A 17,006-nucleotide genomic window follows, 5' to 3' on the forward strand; every position below is an offset into this window, starting at 1 on the left:
TTGAAAATGTGAAAATACTCATTGATGTGTTGGATTTGACCCAAACATAATGCTTTGTACTCAGTACAATAAGTCAATTTCTTTGCCACATTTTCTACAGGATTACTTTCGTGCCTTATTGCAAACATATGCATGTTTTGGAATATGTTTTATTTGTACAGTTTTCCTTCTTTCACTCTGTCTTTGTGGAGTAACTACAATGTTCATGATCCATCCTCAGTTTTCTCATATCACAGCCATTAAACTCTGTAACTGTTTTAAAATCACCATTTGGTCTCATGGTGAAATCCCTGAGCAGTTTCCTTCCTCTCTGGCAACTGAGTTAGGAACAACGCTTGTATCTTTGTAGTGACTGGGTGTAATGAAACACCTTCCAAAGCGTAATTAATAACTTCACCATGCTCACAGGGATATTCAGTGTCTGTTTTATCTACCAATAGATGCCCTTCTTTGCGAAGCACTGGAAAACCTCCTTGGTCTGTGTGAATTTTTTCAAAAATCTAAATTCACTTTGACATTGTGGGTTATTGTGTGTAGATCAGTGGCACAACATCTCAATTTAATGCATATTTAATTCAGGCTGTAACAGCAAAATGTGGAGAGAAAAAATGAAGGGGTGTGAATACATTCAGAAGGCACTTTCTGAATATTCAAATGAAAACAAAAACAAAAACACTAGAATAAGCAAACCCCCCACCCCCCACCCCTGTACCAACCTTGCTCATTGAGCTGAACATAGGTGCTGAAGACGCATAATGAATTTCCTCCCTGTGTTAAAGTTATGACCTCGATTCCTAGTTTTTTTTCCCCCTTCTCTCTGGTTCTTCGCTGATCTATTTTTAAAGCACTTCAGGGACAGTCCAAACCAGCTGCCACACATTTGGACAGGCAGTCTTGGGAGATTTCTCACCCTATCTCATCTATCTTCTGCCATCACTCTCGACTCAGGTTCACTGTTTCTTTATCAAATAGCGCTTGAAGAAACACGGACATTCTGGGTAATGAGTGGGATAACAAAATACAGACTGACCCAATAACTCTTTTGCTCTCTGTTGCTATTATGCATTACATCCTGTTCCAATGAAATTAAAGTTTTACTCTTGATAAATGAAAATGATTACCCCTATGTCTCTAATGTACCGTATATTCTAGTTGGCAAATGTATGAACACAAAATATATTATAATTTGACTAACAGGTCTATTTTCATGCATTAATAATGATCCTGTGCCCATTACCTTATTAAAATACACATGCTCAATCATCATGCTTCATTACTTTGCCAGCTGAAATATGCAGAGGTACACTACATGACCAAAATTATGTGGACACCTGCTCGTCAAACATCTCATTGCCAAATCATGGGCATTAAAATGGAGTTGATCCCCCTTTACTGCTATAACAGCCTCCACTCTTCTGGGAAGGCTTTCCACTAGATGTTGGAACGTTGCTGCGGGGACTTGCTTCCATTCGGCCGCAAGAGCATTAGTGGGGTTAGGCACTGATGTTGGGCAATTAGGCCTGGCTCGCAGTGTGCGTTCCAATTCATTCCAAAGGTGTTCGATGGAGTTGAGGTCAGGGCTCTGTGCACATCAGTCAAGTTCCACACCGGTCTCGACAAACCATTTCTGTATGGACCTTGCTTTGTGCACAGGGGCATTGTCATGCTGAAACAGGAAAGAGCCTTCCCCAAACTGTTGCCACAAAGTTGGAAGCATAGAATCGTCTAGAATGTCATTGATGCTGTAGCGTTAAGATTTCTCTTCACTGGAACTGAGGAGCCTGAACCATGACAAACAGCCTCAGACCAGTATTCTCCTCCACCAAACTTTACAGTTGTCACTATTCATTCGTTCTGTGAGCTTGTGTGGCCTACCACTTCGCAGCTGAGACGTTGTTTCTCCTAGACGTTTCCACTTCACAATAACAGCACTTACAGTTGCCCGGGGCAGCTCTAGCAGGGCAGAAATGTAACGAACTGACTTGTAGGAAAGGTGGTATCCTATGACGGTGCCACGTTTAAAGTCAATGAGCTTTTCAGTAAGGCCATTCTACTGCCAAGGTTTGTCTATAGAGATTGACTGGCTGTATGCTCGATTTTATACACCTGTCATCAACAGGTGTGCCTGAAATTAACAAATCCACTCATTTGAAGGGGTGTCCACATACTCAATCACATTTTAGACTTCTATGTTTGTTTGTTGTGACAAAAACTAAGTCAACATATTTCAGCGACACTGAAACAAGGCATGGGTATGTTTTGGGATTATGTACATATTCTTGAGAAAACGAGAGCCAATCTCACGCAACCTATGGTATATAAAATAGCTTTTGAAATTAGATTGGGTGAGTTGACTGAGAATACATTCTCATTTGCAACAACGACCTGGGGAAATATACAAAACATAGGCCTGGTTACATACAAGATCTAAGCAAGCAAAAAAACACAACACAATACAAAATAAAAAAATCAAAAATTAAGATCAATCATAGAAAAAAAAAAAAAACACATTATTCCTTAATTAAAAAGGTTCTCACATTGCTCTCTGACTGCATCAGAGGCACCAATTCATGAAATTTAAACCATTCCACAAGCAACGTGCAAAATAGATAAAGACAGATTTACATATCTCTGTCAAGATCGAAGGGACCTCTAGAGTTTACCGTTTCCGAGATCTTGTCTGATAGCTTGTATCTCTATTGGTTACCAGAGAAGTAAGGTAGGGTGGTAGTTTACACAAGAGGGCTTTATAGACAAAAAAGCTTAATGCATAGATCTGCGAGACTTCGAATAGGGCCAGCCTATTGATGTGTGCTGAACCTACTGCCCGTAAAGAAGCATTATGCACTATTATATACAGTGGCTTCAATACAGTGGCAGCTGCATTCATATAAATGATATTGCCATAGTCTAAAATCGGAATGAATATCGACTGAATTATTTATTTTCTGCTATTTACCGTAAGGTACAACCTATTTCTGTAAAATAAGCGTGGGTGGTCCTTCTGTAGCTCAGTTGGTAGAGCATGGCGCTTGTAACGCCAGGGTAGTGGGTTCGATTCCCGGGACCACCCATACGTAGAATGTATGCACACATGACTGTAAGTCGCTTTGGATAAAAGCGTCTGCTAAATGGCATATATTATTATTATTATAAGCCAATTTTTATACTTAACAACTCATTAACATGTATCGGGATATCCAGATATTTACACTTTGTTTAACCAGCATTAAGCACTAACTTTAGTTCAACAAAGGCCCTCTGCAGGGCAATAAAGACAGACTGAAAGGGCCTGGTCAGCCGTGGGGGCAATAGCATACACATAAGTGTCATCTGCATACAGGTAAAGGTTGAACGTTTTTACAGATGAACCAATATTGTTAATAGAAATCGTGAAAAGAGCTGACTTTAACCTTGTGGGACACCCTCTGTTATGTCCACAAAACACGATTTAACACCATCAGTAAATACGCTGTGTTCTGTCCTATGAATAATTTTCAAAACCTGCAACATGCAGCCTGGTTCAGACCAATTATTGTAAGTCTCTGAATAAGTAATGAGTGACCCACAGTGTTGAAAGCCTTAGACAGGTCAATAAAAAGGGCTCCACAATGTTTCTTCCTATCCAAACAATTAAAAAACGTAATTTAGCAGAAGCAGAGATGGTGGTGTACATTTAGAATACATCTTATGTTTAAAAAGGATCTAAGTTGAGTATTTACCAAGGATTCTAAAATGTTTGCTAGGGAAAAGGGCCGGTAATTATTTTGGTCACAAGGGTCACCACCTTTGTGAAGGGGTATATGTGCTGCCTTCCAGACCGTGGGGATGATACCAGAAGTAATCGTAAGGGTACAAATATGTGTTAAAGATTCTGTAATCAGAGCAGAAGAAAGCTGCAGCAAGAAGGGATCACAGAAATCTGTTGTTCTTACATCAATCTCCAGCAAGGCATATAGCACATGACAAGTACAAAGTTGTTGAAATGAAAACAAAGATTCACCAGAAGTTGCCTGATCCTCCATCAATCCAATTGGGGGTTGGGAGAGGGAGGAGCCATCTACTGACTGACCAGGGCCAGCTAAACCAATATTTCTTTCAAATTAAAATTGTACTGAGATAAAATCATGATTAAAAGCATCACTTATTTAATTTTTCCCAGTAATGATGCCAGAGTCTGACAGAATTTGCTTAGGCAGGGAAGGAGGGGAATTCCCAAACTTCATTGCATTTACTGTTTTTAAATATTTGGACGGATCACTAACAGTCAGACATAGAACTTAGAAAGTAGCTGGATTCAACTTTCTAAATTGAGGAAGTACATGTATTTCTCAATTGTCTGAAAAGCTGCCAATTGGCTAACAAGTCTCTTTTTTGTCTTTGCTCAGGCCTGATTTCTTATCATAATGAGATCTGAAAGTTCTATAGAGAATCATGTATTAGCTATATTTGTTACTCTAAGGTGTTTAAAGCGGGCGTTTTTCTCCCTGAGATATACAAAGAGATTAGAAAATACCTGCTATAAACAAGTAACCAGAAATTCAAACTTTTTGGGAATAGTGACACTTAGGGAACATGATGCTACAAGAGTCAATTTCCCATACAGTACCAGTCAAAAGTTTCGACACACCTACTCATTCAAGGGTTTTACTTTGTTTTTACTATTTTCTACATTGTAGAATAATAGTGAAGGCATCAAACTATGAAATAACACATATGGAATCATGTAGTAACCAAAAAAGTGTTAAACAAATATATTTTAGATTCTTCAAAGTTTTGCATTAACAGTTTTGCACACTCTTGACATTCTCTCAACCAGATTCACCAGTAATGCTTTTCCAACAGTTTTGAAGGAGTTCCCTCTTATGCTGAGCACTTGTTGGCTGCTTTTCCATCAAGATTTAGATGCACTATTGTAAGTGGCTGTTCCACTGGATGTCATAAGGTGTATGCACCAATTTGTAAGTCGCTCTGGATAAGAGCGTCTGCTAAATGACTTAAATGTAAATGTAAATGTAAATCTGCAGGTTAAACTCATCCCAAACCATCTCAATTGGTCGAGTGATTGTGGAGGCCAGGTCATCTGATGCAGCACTCCATCACTCTTCTTCTTGGTCAAATAAACCTTACACAGCCTGGAGGTGTGTTGGGTCATGGTCCTGTTGTAAAACAAATTATATAGTCCCACTAACGGAAAACCAGATGGGATGGTGTATCGCTGCAGAATGCTGTGCCTTGAATTCAAAATAAATCACAGACCATGTCACCAGCAAAGCACCCCCTCACCATCACACCTCCATGCTTCACGGTGGGAAACACACATGCGGAGATCATCCGTTTACCAACTCTGCATCTCACAAAGACACAGCGGATGGAACCAAAAATCTATAATCTGGACCAAAGGACAGATTTCCACCGGTCTAATGTCCATTGCTAGTGTTTTCTTGGCCCAAGCAAATCTCAAATTCTTATTGGTGTCCTTTAGTCGTGGTTTCTTTGCAGCAATTCAACCATGAAGGCCTGATTCTCGCAGTTTCCTCTAAACAGTTGATGTTGAGATGTGTCTGTTACTTGAACTCTGCGAAGGATTTACTTGGGCTGCAATCTGAGGTGCAGTTAACTCTAATGAATATATCCTCTGCAGCAGATGTAACTCTGATTCTTCCTTTCCTGTGGTGGTCCTCATGAGAGCCAGTTTCATCATAGCGCTTGATGATTTTTGCGACTGCACTTGAAATGTTCCACATTGACTGACCTTCATGTCTTAAAGTCATGATGGACTGTCGTTTCTCTCAGCTGTTCTTGCCATAATATGGACTTGGCTCTTTTACCAAATTGGGCTATTTTCTGTATACCACCCAGTGTGTTATATGTGAAAATGTGATCGTATTATAAATTGTATTTTGATGTTTAAGGACTCTTGTGAGATTAGTCCAAATGAGGACTTAAAGAGATCCTAAGAAAATCCAATAAAATCAACCCCTACCTTTTCACAACAAAACGGATTGGCTCAAACGTAAAACACTAATTAACTTTTAACAAGGCACACCTGTTAATTGAAATCCATTCAATGTGACTACCTCATGAAGCTGATTGAGATAATACCAAGAGTGTGCACTTCTGGGACTATTCTATCGGTTTCATTATACATGCAACCTAAATTAAGCACAGCTCAAGTATTTAAACATTAGTATTCTGCAATGTAGAAAATAGTAAAAATAAAGAAAAACCCTTGAATGTGTTTTTTTGTCCAAACCTTTGACTTGTCCTGTATATAGCCACCCCTACACCTTTTTTCAGTCTATCACACCTGAACATTTTGTAATCTGTTATTTCAATGTCCTTATCCATAATCAAGCAATTAACCAGGTCTCTGTGAGAACCAGAGTGTCAGGGTTAGTGTCATGCATGCAGACATCTATATGGTCCATCTTTGACATCAAGCTTCACACGTTTCTGTAGAACCATCCAAGCCCTCTACATGCTTTGAAAATAGCAGGGGTATCCTTATACTGTAGGTATTTTTAAATAATAGCATTGGGTAAGCTGACCACAGCAGGCCTCTCATTTTGGCTAACAGCAACATAGTTAAACTTTATGGGTACAAGATTACTACTGACAATACACCTGGGAGCATGGAAATCTATAGCAGTACGATGATAATGCTGTGAAATAGTTGGAATTGGAAGAATTACCTGAACCGGGGTTCGGCTGAGTTAATGTGTGATAAGAGCCTCTTCGGTGTTTTCTGAGGGAACCTTTGCACCTCTCATATTTAGATGCAAGCCCTTGTGAAGCTGGGGCCTCTCCCAGAAGTGGTCCAAATTGTCAATGAATTCCAAATCCATGGTGGAACAGTAGGATTTAACCCTTGTGTAGTCTTAACATTCTGTATACTCCCCTTGTCCTAAGGTTAAAAAATGACAGGCCTTCACTAAACCCCTAAAATAAAGCAGCTTAATTGAATTTTAAACCCCAAATCTATTTTGCATGAAGAAACAACCTGTCATTCATCACAAACGTTGTGAATATCTGGGTTTTCTCTCTTCACAATTCAGAAAGACTGCATTTGATCAGTGGACACCACTTGTTTTTATTAAAACAGACCTGTCATAATGTTTTCTTTACTAAAGTAGAGGTTTATTATTATTATTATTGCTAAAGGTGCTGCATAGGTGTAAACATTAATTTTGTAGCAAGAGGTAGCACTTGTATAGCCTAAGAAAGTAGCAGAAATGTGCAGAAAGTAGTTTTGAATGCATTTTATTGAAGAGAAATAAAAATCTTTAACTTTTTTTGGCAACATAGTGATATTCTTATATACTGTACAATGAGGAATTCAACTACAAAAAAGTAGTCTTCTCCCATTTTTTAACCATTTTCCCCACCAACAAGGTGTTTAAACAACAACAATAAAAAATAATAAAATATGATAATAGATACAAAACAAGAAACTTGATGAACATAAATCAATCAACTCTAATTATGACATGAAGTGAATGATGATTGATTATAATATGCACGTGTGTGCATGGACTTTGCAGATGTATTTCTCACATGTGCAGCACATGGTATTTGTTTTTACAGTCCTTCTTTGGAGGACAGAATTGGCATCTCCTCCTCTTGCCTGCCCCAGCTGCAGCCTCAGGTGGATCAGGACAAGATTCAGCCCCCTGAACAGCTTTCACAAGCGCTGCAGAGGCTGCTATTCGGGGGAGGTGCTCCCTTCTTTGAATGTATGTAGCAGCTTATTTCTGCAACTTACAGTTGCCTTTCCCAGCTGCTCCAGGAACACCCTCCTCTTCCAAATGGGGTTTATCTTGTTCCATATCCCCTCACCTTGTCCAGGTTGTCCATGCCTCCTTTCTTGTTTTTTTTTTCATGTTTAAATTTTACCTTTATTTTACTAGGCAAGTCAGTTAAGAACACATTCTTATTTTCAATGACTGCCTAGGAACAGTGGGTTAACTGCCTGTTCAGGGGTAGAACTACAGATATGTACCTTGTCAGCTCGGGGATTCGAACTTGCAACCTTTCGGTTACTAGTCCAACACTCTAACCACTAGGCTACCCTGCCGTCCAGGATGACCGCTGGCCTCCTGTCCTCACGATCACTGATCTCAGCCATTTTGTGTAGTGCGTTCAGGAGAACCACATTCTTCTTCCTCTTTGGGAGGTAAGAAACTAGAGTGGTGGTGGGGGTGAAGGAACACTTTGATGAGAAGGCCTCTCTCCCCCTTGTTGCAAGGACTGTGCCAATCATGGTGATCTTTCTCTTCTGGAGCTACTAGTTGAGTTCATAAGAGGTGAATAAATTGTCACACTTGACATTGTGCCCCCTCTGTCCATCTATCACATCCCCTGGTTCTTCCCTGGGTCCTCCACTGGTCGGCTTCCCTGTGTAGACTTGCATCTTCCAAGCGTAGCTGGATTGTGCGTCACAGGCCACCCATATCTTGATGCCATACTTTGCTGGCTTGCTGGGCATATACTGCCGTAAAGGATAGCAAACTGTTAACAAAAGAGATTGCTATCAGTAATTAGTATCAGTGTCACAGAAAACAAATCACATCAATCAATTATATTACAGAAATACATAATAAAATGAACAGTGAAAATCACTTACATTACAGATATGAAAATTAAAATTTACCTCATCCTCTGTTACTTCAGGCCCAGGGTTGTAGAGGTACGACAGACGCTCTACCCACTTCTCCCAGACCTCTCTTATGGCCGCCAGTTTGTCTCTCACACGTCTTGCAGATCTTGATTCACGGTTACAGATTGTAGCATTCTTGAGAAAGTGTGAAAGACTTTCAGTGGCACCGTGGCACGGAAAATCGCCCTTCTACTCTCTGCATGCCAGGGACTACATGTAGCCTCACCTCCGGACCTATACACACCCGCTAAGATTAGCAGCCCTATGTAGGCACACAGGTCAATCTCATCCATCCTTTTCCAGTTATCTCCATATTTACAGAAACACTTCAAATTTGTAATCTCCAGGATGATTTATTTTTAAGGCTGGTGTGATTAATATGTAGAATGTTGAGGCGATGTCCTGAGCATGGGCAACTGCTTGTCTTGTGGGCCCTGGGGTCATGCTTGTTACATTTTGTGCTGACATCCTGTCCTGGTTGTTATATGGTAACAAGGACCATGTTATTTTGCTGTAATTTGACAAAAATGTATCTCTTTCAGCTTAGGGGATTTCATCTTTATCTGAAGATTGAGTTGTATTGTATTCTTCCCCGTCTTCTTCTTCAGATACCTCCTCCTCTTCTAAATCATTGTTCTCTTGTTCCTCCTGGACATCTGGAAATTCAGATCTATGACCTGTTGGGCACTGAAACGTGCACTCCTGGCTTCAGCAAAGAGAGAACGGGGGGGGGGGACTGTCATCTGCAGCACCTTTACATCCTCTGAATGCATTACCAATTAGTAAACAATGCGTTCAAGAAATGTTTATTTTGTCTGAAATGTTGTTGATTTTTTTCTTTGAACTTGAGTCATATATGGTCTCGTGGAGGGGAGATGCTGCAGATGCACAAGAACGTTTCATTTTGTCTGAGTTCACTCAGCAGCACTCAATCTCAATTTTGTGTGTGTGTGTGTGTGCGTGTGTGTGTGTTTTTTGTTGTGTTTAAATTATTTTATAACCTCCGGGTCAAAAATGACCCTAAGACAATTTTTGTACCCTGGTGGTGTACAGCTTTCATGGAAATATGAACATAGTGATGTTTAACTGGGTTAAACCAGCAGTGTAGACCGAGGAGACAACCAAAGCCATCAACTATGCAGCCTATTTTTGGTCCATGCCCAAGATATTATATGATCTATATTGTCGATGATCTACATTGTTCTTTAATCTCTGTTTGACCTCATCCAACCCTAACACCATCTTTGCCCTCTATTCTCATTCCTTATAGGACGCTGGGGGACTGGGGAAAGAAATATCAACAGAGTAGCAATTGATAGTTCATAGTTTGAGTATCTGTAGATCATCTATTGGGGACTAACCAAATATCTTTCCAGCATCAACATAAGGTGCTGACTTGTATAAACCTAAATTGATAAGAACGGAACTCACCTACTATAGAGGTTGCTCCAAAAAAGTTACTATTCATTTGGCTGTATAAGAGCCTCAGCCTATACAATCAAAACTGCAATACCATTCTTTCAGGTGAGATGGAAAAAAACAATGAAACTGATTGAATAGTGTGAGTGTTTGTTCATGTTCTGCATGAGTCCTCATCTGAACCGGAGCACTCTTTTTGTTTGGATTGTTTAATAAATTGCACAAATTTCTTTGCCTTTCAAGAATGAACTTTCAGAGAGAAAACCAAATCAAGGTAATAGCCCATTTTTCCCTCGCCAGTCGGCCCCAAGTTTTTCAACGGCTTGTTTATGTAAAGATGTTATGTATTCTGTTCATGAGATCCAATAAAATATGGTGAACCATCCTCTGTGCCAAAAAAAAGTAATCCCAGACTGTTCAATTCCCTGTAATCCAGCTTCAATGAGGTTGATTTCCCTCCCTGATGCTGTTTCCCCTGTCGGAGTAGCCACATATGTTACGTAACACTACAGTGTGCATGCAGCGGTCATCCCTGGTCCGTTGATGATGGCTCACTTTGCAGAGTACAGAGCTTGCTCACGTTTAGTAGGCGGCTGTCAACAAGGGAAACTTCCATAGAGGAAAGAAATACTGTATTTTCCTCTTACTCGTGATAAAATTAAAGCAAAAAAGGGCACCGATAATACCACCCTTTTCCCTTCTTTTGTGTAATGTGTGTAAGCATTGTTCTTTTAATAACACCACAGGACTAGGACACTGTTACACCAGCTACTATCGGTGTTAGTCTGAGCCAGCCAATCCACATGTTTTGTGTGGTATACATCAAAATCACACTGCACCTATCCACATTACATTCCCTATGGTTTTGAAAAAGAACAGCAACATTGGATACACAAAAGCTTTAGCAGAGGCATTTTGCATTCTGACTCTGGATTAGTACTTGTAAGTGCAAATAACTTGTATTGAAATCACCGGTTCATCGGTTCACAACAATTCTTCAGGAATATTTATATTATAGTGCCATAAGCCACAACATTTCGGCCAGATCTCCTTCAATGATTTTTTATGTTTTCTTAATTTTAGGCATGAAAGAAGAAAATCATGTAGTGAGATGACAATTTATGTTCTGCTTTGGTTGTATTTTTGTTTATTTTCAAATTGTTTTTGGGATGTTTGTAAATCGGAGCAACCATGATGTCACAATGTAGGCCTGAAATCCAGAACCTGTTTTGTGCTGACATTTCACTCCTCTTACCCTGTGTCATTGCCAAATAGTCTAGCCTTTCTGCAATCTCAACGTTCAATATGCAGCTGGATTTTGTGCATGATCCCTGATTGGTTGTTAAACATAACATAAATAATTTAATGACAATCACTGCACCAAATACACTAGTTTCAGTCTCCTAACTAGTCTTTCACCTCTGAAGACGAGATACTTCTATGCCAACTTTGGTGTTTTTATCTCTGAACACTCAAAGCTTGTTTCTCCATGGGAACCATGGGGTATTAACAATGCTCGGTGGAGACTAGAGATCCTGACCGCCAATGTGTCTAGGCTGAGACATGCCATGTACTGTAGATATCACCACACTCACACCTGACCATTGTTACAGCCCCCATCTCCCTTTATGGTCACAGCCCCCCACCTCTCTCTTTATTGTCCCTAATTCTGTCATCAATTCAAGGAAAAGTCACGTGCTTACTATTTAGACATTTAAACATGCTTTTTTATGTCAAAAACTAAAAACAAGTATTCAAAAGTCAAATGATAAAATACAACATCTCTAATTAAATAAACAATTCTAAAAAAATAAGTGGAAAGGAAACAAGGAAAGCCAAGAAAAAAATACTCCCAACCCCCTTCCAAAAAAATAAGTAATGAAATAACAGCTCATAATGGTGCAATACACATTTATAATAAAAATGCACGATATTAAGACATTTCTCAAAAAAACAATAAGGAGTAAAGAATAGTAAAAAGGGTAATGTTCTGTGTGTGGTGTGTGTAGATATATATATATTTTTAAATAATATATATATATATATATATATAATATAATAATAATATATGCCATTTAGCTGACGCTTTTATCCAAAGCGACTTACAGTCATGTGTGCATACATTCTACGTATGGGTGGTCGCGGGAATCGAACCCACTACCCTGGCGTTACAAGCGCCATGCTCTACCAACTGAGCCACAGAAGGACCATTATATATATATATATATATATTAGTTTGGATATACCTATTCATTCAAGGGTTTTTCTTTACCAAACTATGAAATAACACATATGGAATCATGTAGTGACCAAAAAAGTGTTTCCAAATTGGCCTACAGTTTCCAAATTGGCCTACAATCTAATTAGGAGCTATATTTTTCAATTTTGAATGTTGGATGCTTAGGAATATTAAAATTGTGATGTGAGTTCCACAACCAACAAGACAGGTCGGTTGAGGGATGAGCGGTGACGCTCATGAGGAGTGACGCAACCTGTCGGAAGACAATGCTATATTAGAAGATTGCCAAAAGGCCAGTCTGATGGCATGACAACGAGTGGCAAAGGGTGAAATGATAGCGGAAACAAATTGGTACCCAGGCTAGGCCTTTCTCGGCCAATTTGGAAACTGTAGAATGATTTCCCAAAGTCTTATCTGCTTCTATTCCATTATGCGCTGTATTTAAATGCATCATAATGGGTGCATCTTAATACTTTTGATAAAATAACCAAACTATCGCAGGTGTTGGAGGTATAATGTGTCCACTCCCAAATCAACAACTGCATTTCATGGCCTAATAGCTGCTCTGTTTTATCCTCTAATCCCTACTAATAAAGCAAGGTTCAAAATATAGACATCAAAAGTGAGCTAGTAGATGTTTGACACAATGCATTTCCAAGAGAAAGCCAGTGCCATGATTCCACAGGATTTATGGGAGTTTTTTCAAGATGAGAGATGAGAGATGAGCGCATCAGCGGCATATCCAGACACCATAAAGCTGAACAGATAAACATAATGTTGAGGAGGGGGGAATTGCATTGAATCAAATGATTAATTACCAATGATTTACCGCCCGTAAGGGCGGGTGCCACTAGTAACAATATACTTCACTATACTATACTTCACCTCACTTAGCAGATGGTTTTATCTAGAGGGACGTACAGTACAGTAAATGCATACACATTTAGTATGTTTATGTGATTTGCGCTGGAGTGGACCCACAAGCTTGGCTTTGTTAGCGCCACATGCATATACCAACTGATCCACACAGAACCACTGTGAATCAGTGGGCGCCCCAAGTGCTAATGGTGCTGGTTATGTTGCTGTACTCACTTGCCCTCTGAGCCGTAGCTGTTCATGCTGTCTTCAATGGACTCGTGGCTGGCTTGGCGTACAGTGCGGCTGGGCATCTCTACAGCCAGTCCCGTCTCAGTGCTCCTTTGGATCCCCTTTAGCCTTCTACCCTCAGCATCTACAATTCACACAGGGAATAGACATGTTTGGTAAACAGAGGTAACACTTCACTGGCTAACTCTAGAGGTCCCGTTGATCTCTAGAGAATTAAGTAATTCTGCATTCCGTTTTTTGGCGCCCCGTAAATGGAATGATTTGCAGAGCTCTCTGCACCTTGATACTCTGGTGCATCTAGGGCAGTTCAAGCTATTAATGAAGGACCTCATTGTTAAGGAATGTGTTTGTTTCTTAAAGGTCAACTGCCCCTTGGAACCAATCTCTCTGGTTTTAAACAGCCAATGTGGCATTGACATGAGTCAGAAACATTCATTATAGTGTAAAAATGTACTACAAAGTGTAAATAGGATTTTTTTGTTCATAAAGTCAGTCTCGTCCAAAACAGATTTTGGTAACTGACTTACCTGAGGGTTTGGTTTGGATTACGATTATGTCATCAATTTATGCTCCCTTTTGCCTATTAATATGTGGTGGCGCCGTGTTTTCTGGGAAAAGACTGGGAGATTTCGATTTGCATAGCCGCAGAGCTTTCCTTAGGAGGACCAATGGTTGAAATGGAGCAAACCCCGCCCACCCAGCTTGATTTGCAATGCACATATTGATTGGGAAATAGCTACTCTAGTGAAAATGGGCTTCCGTAAAGTTCAACAATCAGATGGCCAGGATATGGATTACATCCAACGCTAGATACAAGTTCTGCGGGCTGTCAACCGTCAAACTTGAGACTATACGTGGTGTTGTTGGTGACGCTCAGTTGGTTACGCATGTCTTGTGGGGTATGCATGGGTGTCTGAGCTGTGTGCTAGTAGTTTAAACAGACACCTCGGTACATTCAGCATGTCAACACTTCTTACAAAAACAAGTAGCTATGAAGTCAATCTCTCCTCCACTTTGAGCCATGAGAGATTTACATGCACATTATTAATGTTATAGCTCTCTGTGTACATTTAAGGGCCAGCCGTGCTGTCTTGTTCTGAGCCAATTGTAATTTTCCACGGTGACTCTTTGTGGCATCTGACCACACGACTGAACAGTAGTTCAGGTGTGACAAAATTAGGGCCTGTAGGACCTGCCTTGTTGATAGTGTTGTAAAAAGGCAGAGCAGCGCTACATTATGGACAAACTTCTCCCCATCTTAGCTACTGTATGTTTTGACTATGATAGTTTACAATCCAGGGTTACTCCAAGCAGTTTAGTCACCTCAACTTGCTCAAATTTCATATTATTTATTACAAGATTTGGTGTTGCGTCATCTGCATACATCGACACACTGGCTTTCCTCAAAGTTAGTGGCGTGTCATTAGTAAAGATTGAAATTAATTGTTTATTATGTTGGAGAGACTTCTATAAAGAACAACCTCTCTTTATCCACAATATAGCAGGGGGTGTAAAGCCATAACACATATGTTTTTCCAGCAGCAGACTATGAACGATAATGTCAAAACCCACACTGAAGTCGAACAAAACATCTCCCACTATATTTTTATCACACATTTATCTTAGCTAATTATCAGTAAGTGTAAGTGCTGTGCTTGTTGAGCGTCTTTCCCTATAAGCATGCTGAAAGTCTGTTGTCTATTTTTAGTTGAATCCTGGAATTTAAACAACAGCTATTGATGACTTCCCAAATGCTATATAGGCCTAAATAGCAATATTGATGATATATGATTGATAAAGTATGGTTAAATTTAATTTGCTCTGTTAAATCTAACCTTTGGAATTACTTCGATAGCAATGGTAAATCTATTAAATGGAGATCTCTCAACAATCAATCTCAGGATTGCACATCAAATTAAATCCAATCAAATTTATTTGTCACATACACATGGTTAGCAGATGCGAGTGTAGCGAATTGCTTGTGCTTCTAGTTCCGACAATGCAGTAATAACCAACAAGTCATCTAACTAACAATTCCAGAACTACTGTCTTATGCACAGTGTAAGGGGATAAGAATATGCACATAAAGATATATGAATGAGTGATGGTACAGAGCAGCATAGGCAAGATACAGTAGATGGTATCGAGTACAGTATATACATATGAGATGAGTATGTAAACAAAGTGGCATAGTTAAAGTGGCTAGTGATACATGTATTACCTAAGGATGCAGTAGATGATATAGAGTACAGTATATACATATTCATATGAGATGAATAATGTAGGGTATGTAAACATTATATTAGGTAGCATTGTTTAAAGTGGCTAGTGATATATTTTACATCATTTCCCATCAATTCCCATTATTAAAGTGGCTGGAGTTGAGTCAGTGTGTTGGCAGCGGCCACTCAGTGTTAGTGGTTGCTGTTTAATGCTGTCTGATGGCCTTGAAGATAGAAGCTGTTTTTCAGTCTCTCGGTCCCAGCTTTGATGCACCTGTACTGACATCGCCTTCTTGATGATAGCGGGGTGGACAGGCAGATGATCTTTATGGCCTTCCTGTAACATCGGGTGGTGTAGGTGTCCTGGAGGGCAGGTAGTTTGCCCCCGGTGATGTGTTGTGCAGACCTCACTACCCTCTGGAGAGCCTTACGGTTGTGGGCGGAGCAGTTGCCGTACCAGGCGGTGATACAGCCCGCCAGGATGCTCTCGATTGTGCATCTGTAGAAGTTTGTGAGTGCTTTTGGTGACAAGCCAAATTTCTTCAGCCTCCTGAGGTTGAAGAGGCGCTGCTGCACCTTCTTCACGATGCTGTCTGTGTGAGTGGACCAATTCAGTTTGTCTGTGATGTATATGCTGAGGAACTTAAAACTTACTATCCTCTCCACTACTGTTCCATCCATGTGGATAGGGGGGTGTTCCCTCTGCTGTTTCCTGAAGTCCACAATCATCTCCTTAGTTTTGTTGACGTTGAGTGTGAGGTTATTTTCCTGACACCACACTCCGAGGGCCCTCACCTCCTCCCTGTAGGCCATCTCGTCGTTGTTGGTAATCAAGCCTACCACTGTTGTGTCGTCCGCAAACTTGATGATTGAGTTGGAGGCGTGCGTGACCACGCAGTCGTGGGTGAACAGGGAGTACAGGAGAGGGCTCAGAACGCACCCTTGTGGGGCCCCAGTGTTGAGGATCAGCGGGGTGGAGATGTTGTTGCCTACCCTCACCACCTGGGGGCGGCCCGTCAGGAAGTCCAGTACCCAGTTGCACAGGGCGGGGTCGAGACCCAGGGTCTCGAGCTTGATGACGAGCTTGGAGGGTACTATGGTGTTAAATGCCGAGCTGTAGTCGATGAACAGCATTCTCACATAGGTATTCCTATTGGAGTGGGTCTGGGGTGTCAGGTAGGGTGGAGGTGATATGGTACTTGACTAGTCTCTCAAAGCACTTCATGATGAAGTGAGTGCTACGGGGCGGTAGTCGTTTAGCTCAGTTACCTTAGCTTTCTTGGGAACAGGAACAATGGTGGCCCTCTTGAAGCATGTGGGAACAGCAGACTGGTATAGGGATTGATTGAATATGTCCGTA

At 40.5% G+C, this 17,006-nt stretch overlaps 1 protein-coding gene across 2 annotated transcripts in view; it reads right to left on the minus strand.

Moving 5' to 3' along the window:
* The window catches only part of rims4 (regulating synaptic membrane exocytosis 4), a 47,472-nt gene that overhangs the window by 15,926 nt on the left and 14,540 nt on the right, over nucleotides 1–17,006 (minus strand). For both annotated transcript variants that reach the window (XM_035754782.2, XM_035754780.2), the window contains exon 2: nucleotides 13,410–13,548. In XM_035754782.2, the coding sequence (XP_035610675.1) occupies nucleotides 13,410–13,548 (139 nt within the window). The remainder of the gene's footprint in view (nucleotides 1–13,409; nucleotides 13,549–17,006) is intronic.

The sequence above is a fragment of the Oncorhynchus keta genome, chromosome 37, assembly GCF_023373465.1.
Source record: "Oncorhynchus keta strain PuntledgeMale-10-30-2019 chromosome 37, Oket_V2, whole genome shotgun sequence".
In the NCBI taxonomy this organism is placed as follows: Eukaryota; Metazoa; Chordata; class Actinopteri; order Salmoniformes; family Salmonidae; genus Oncorhynchus; species Oncorhynchus keta.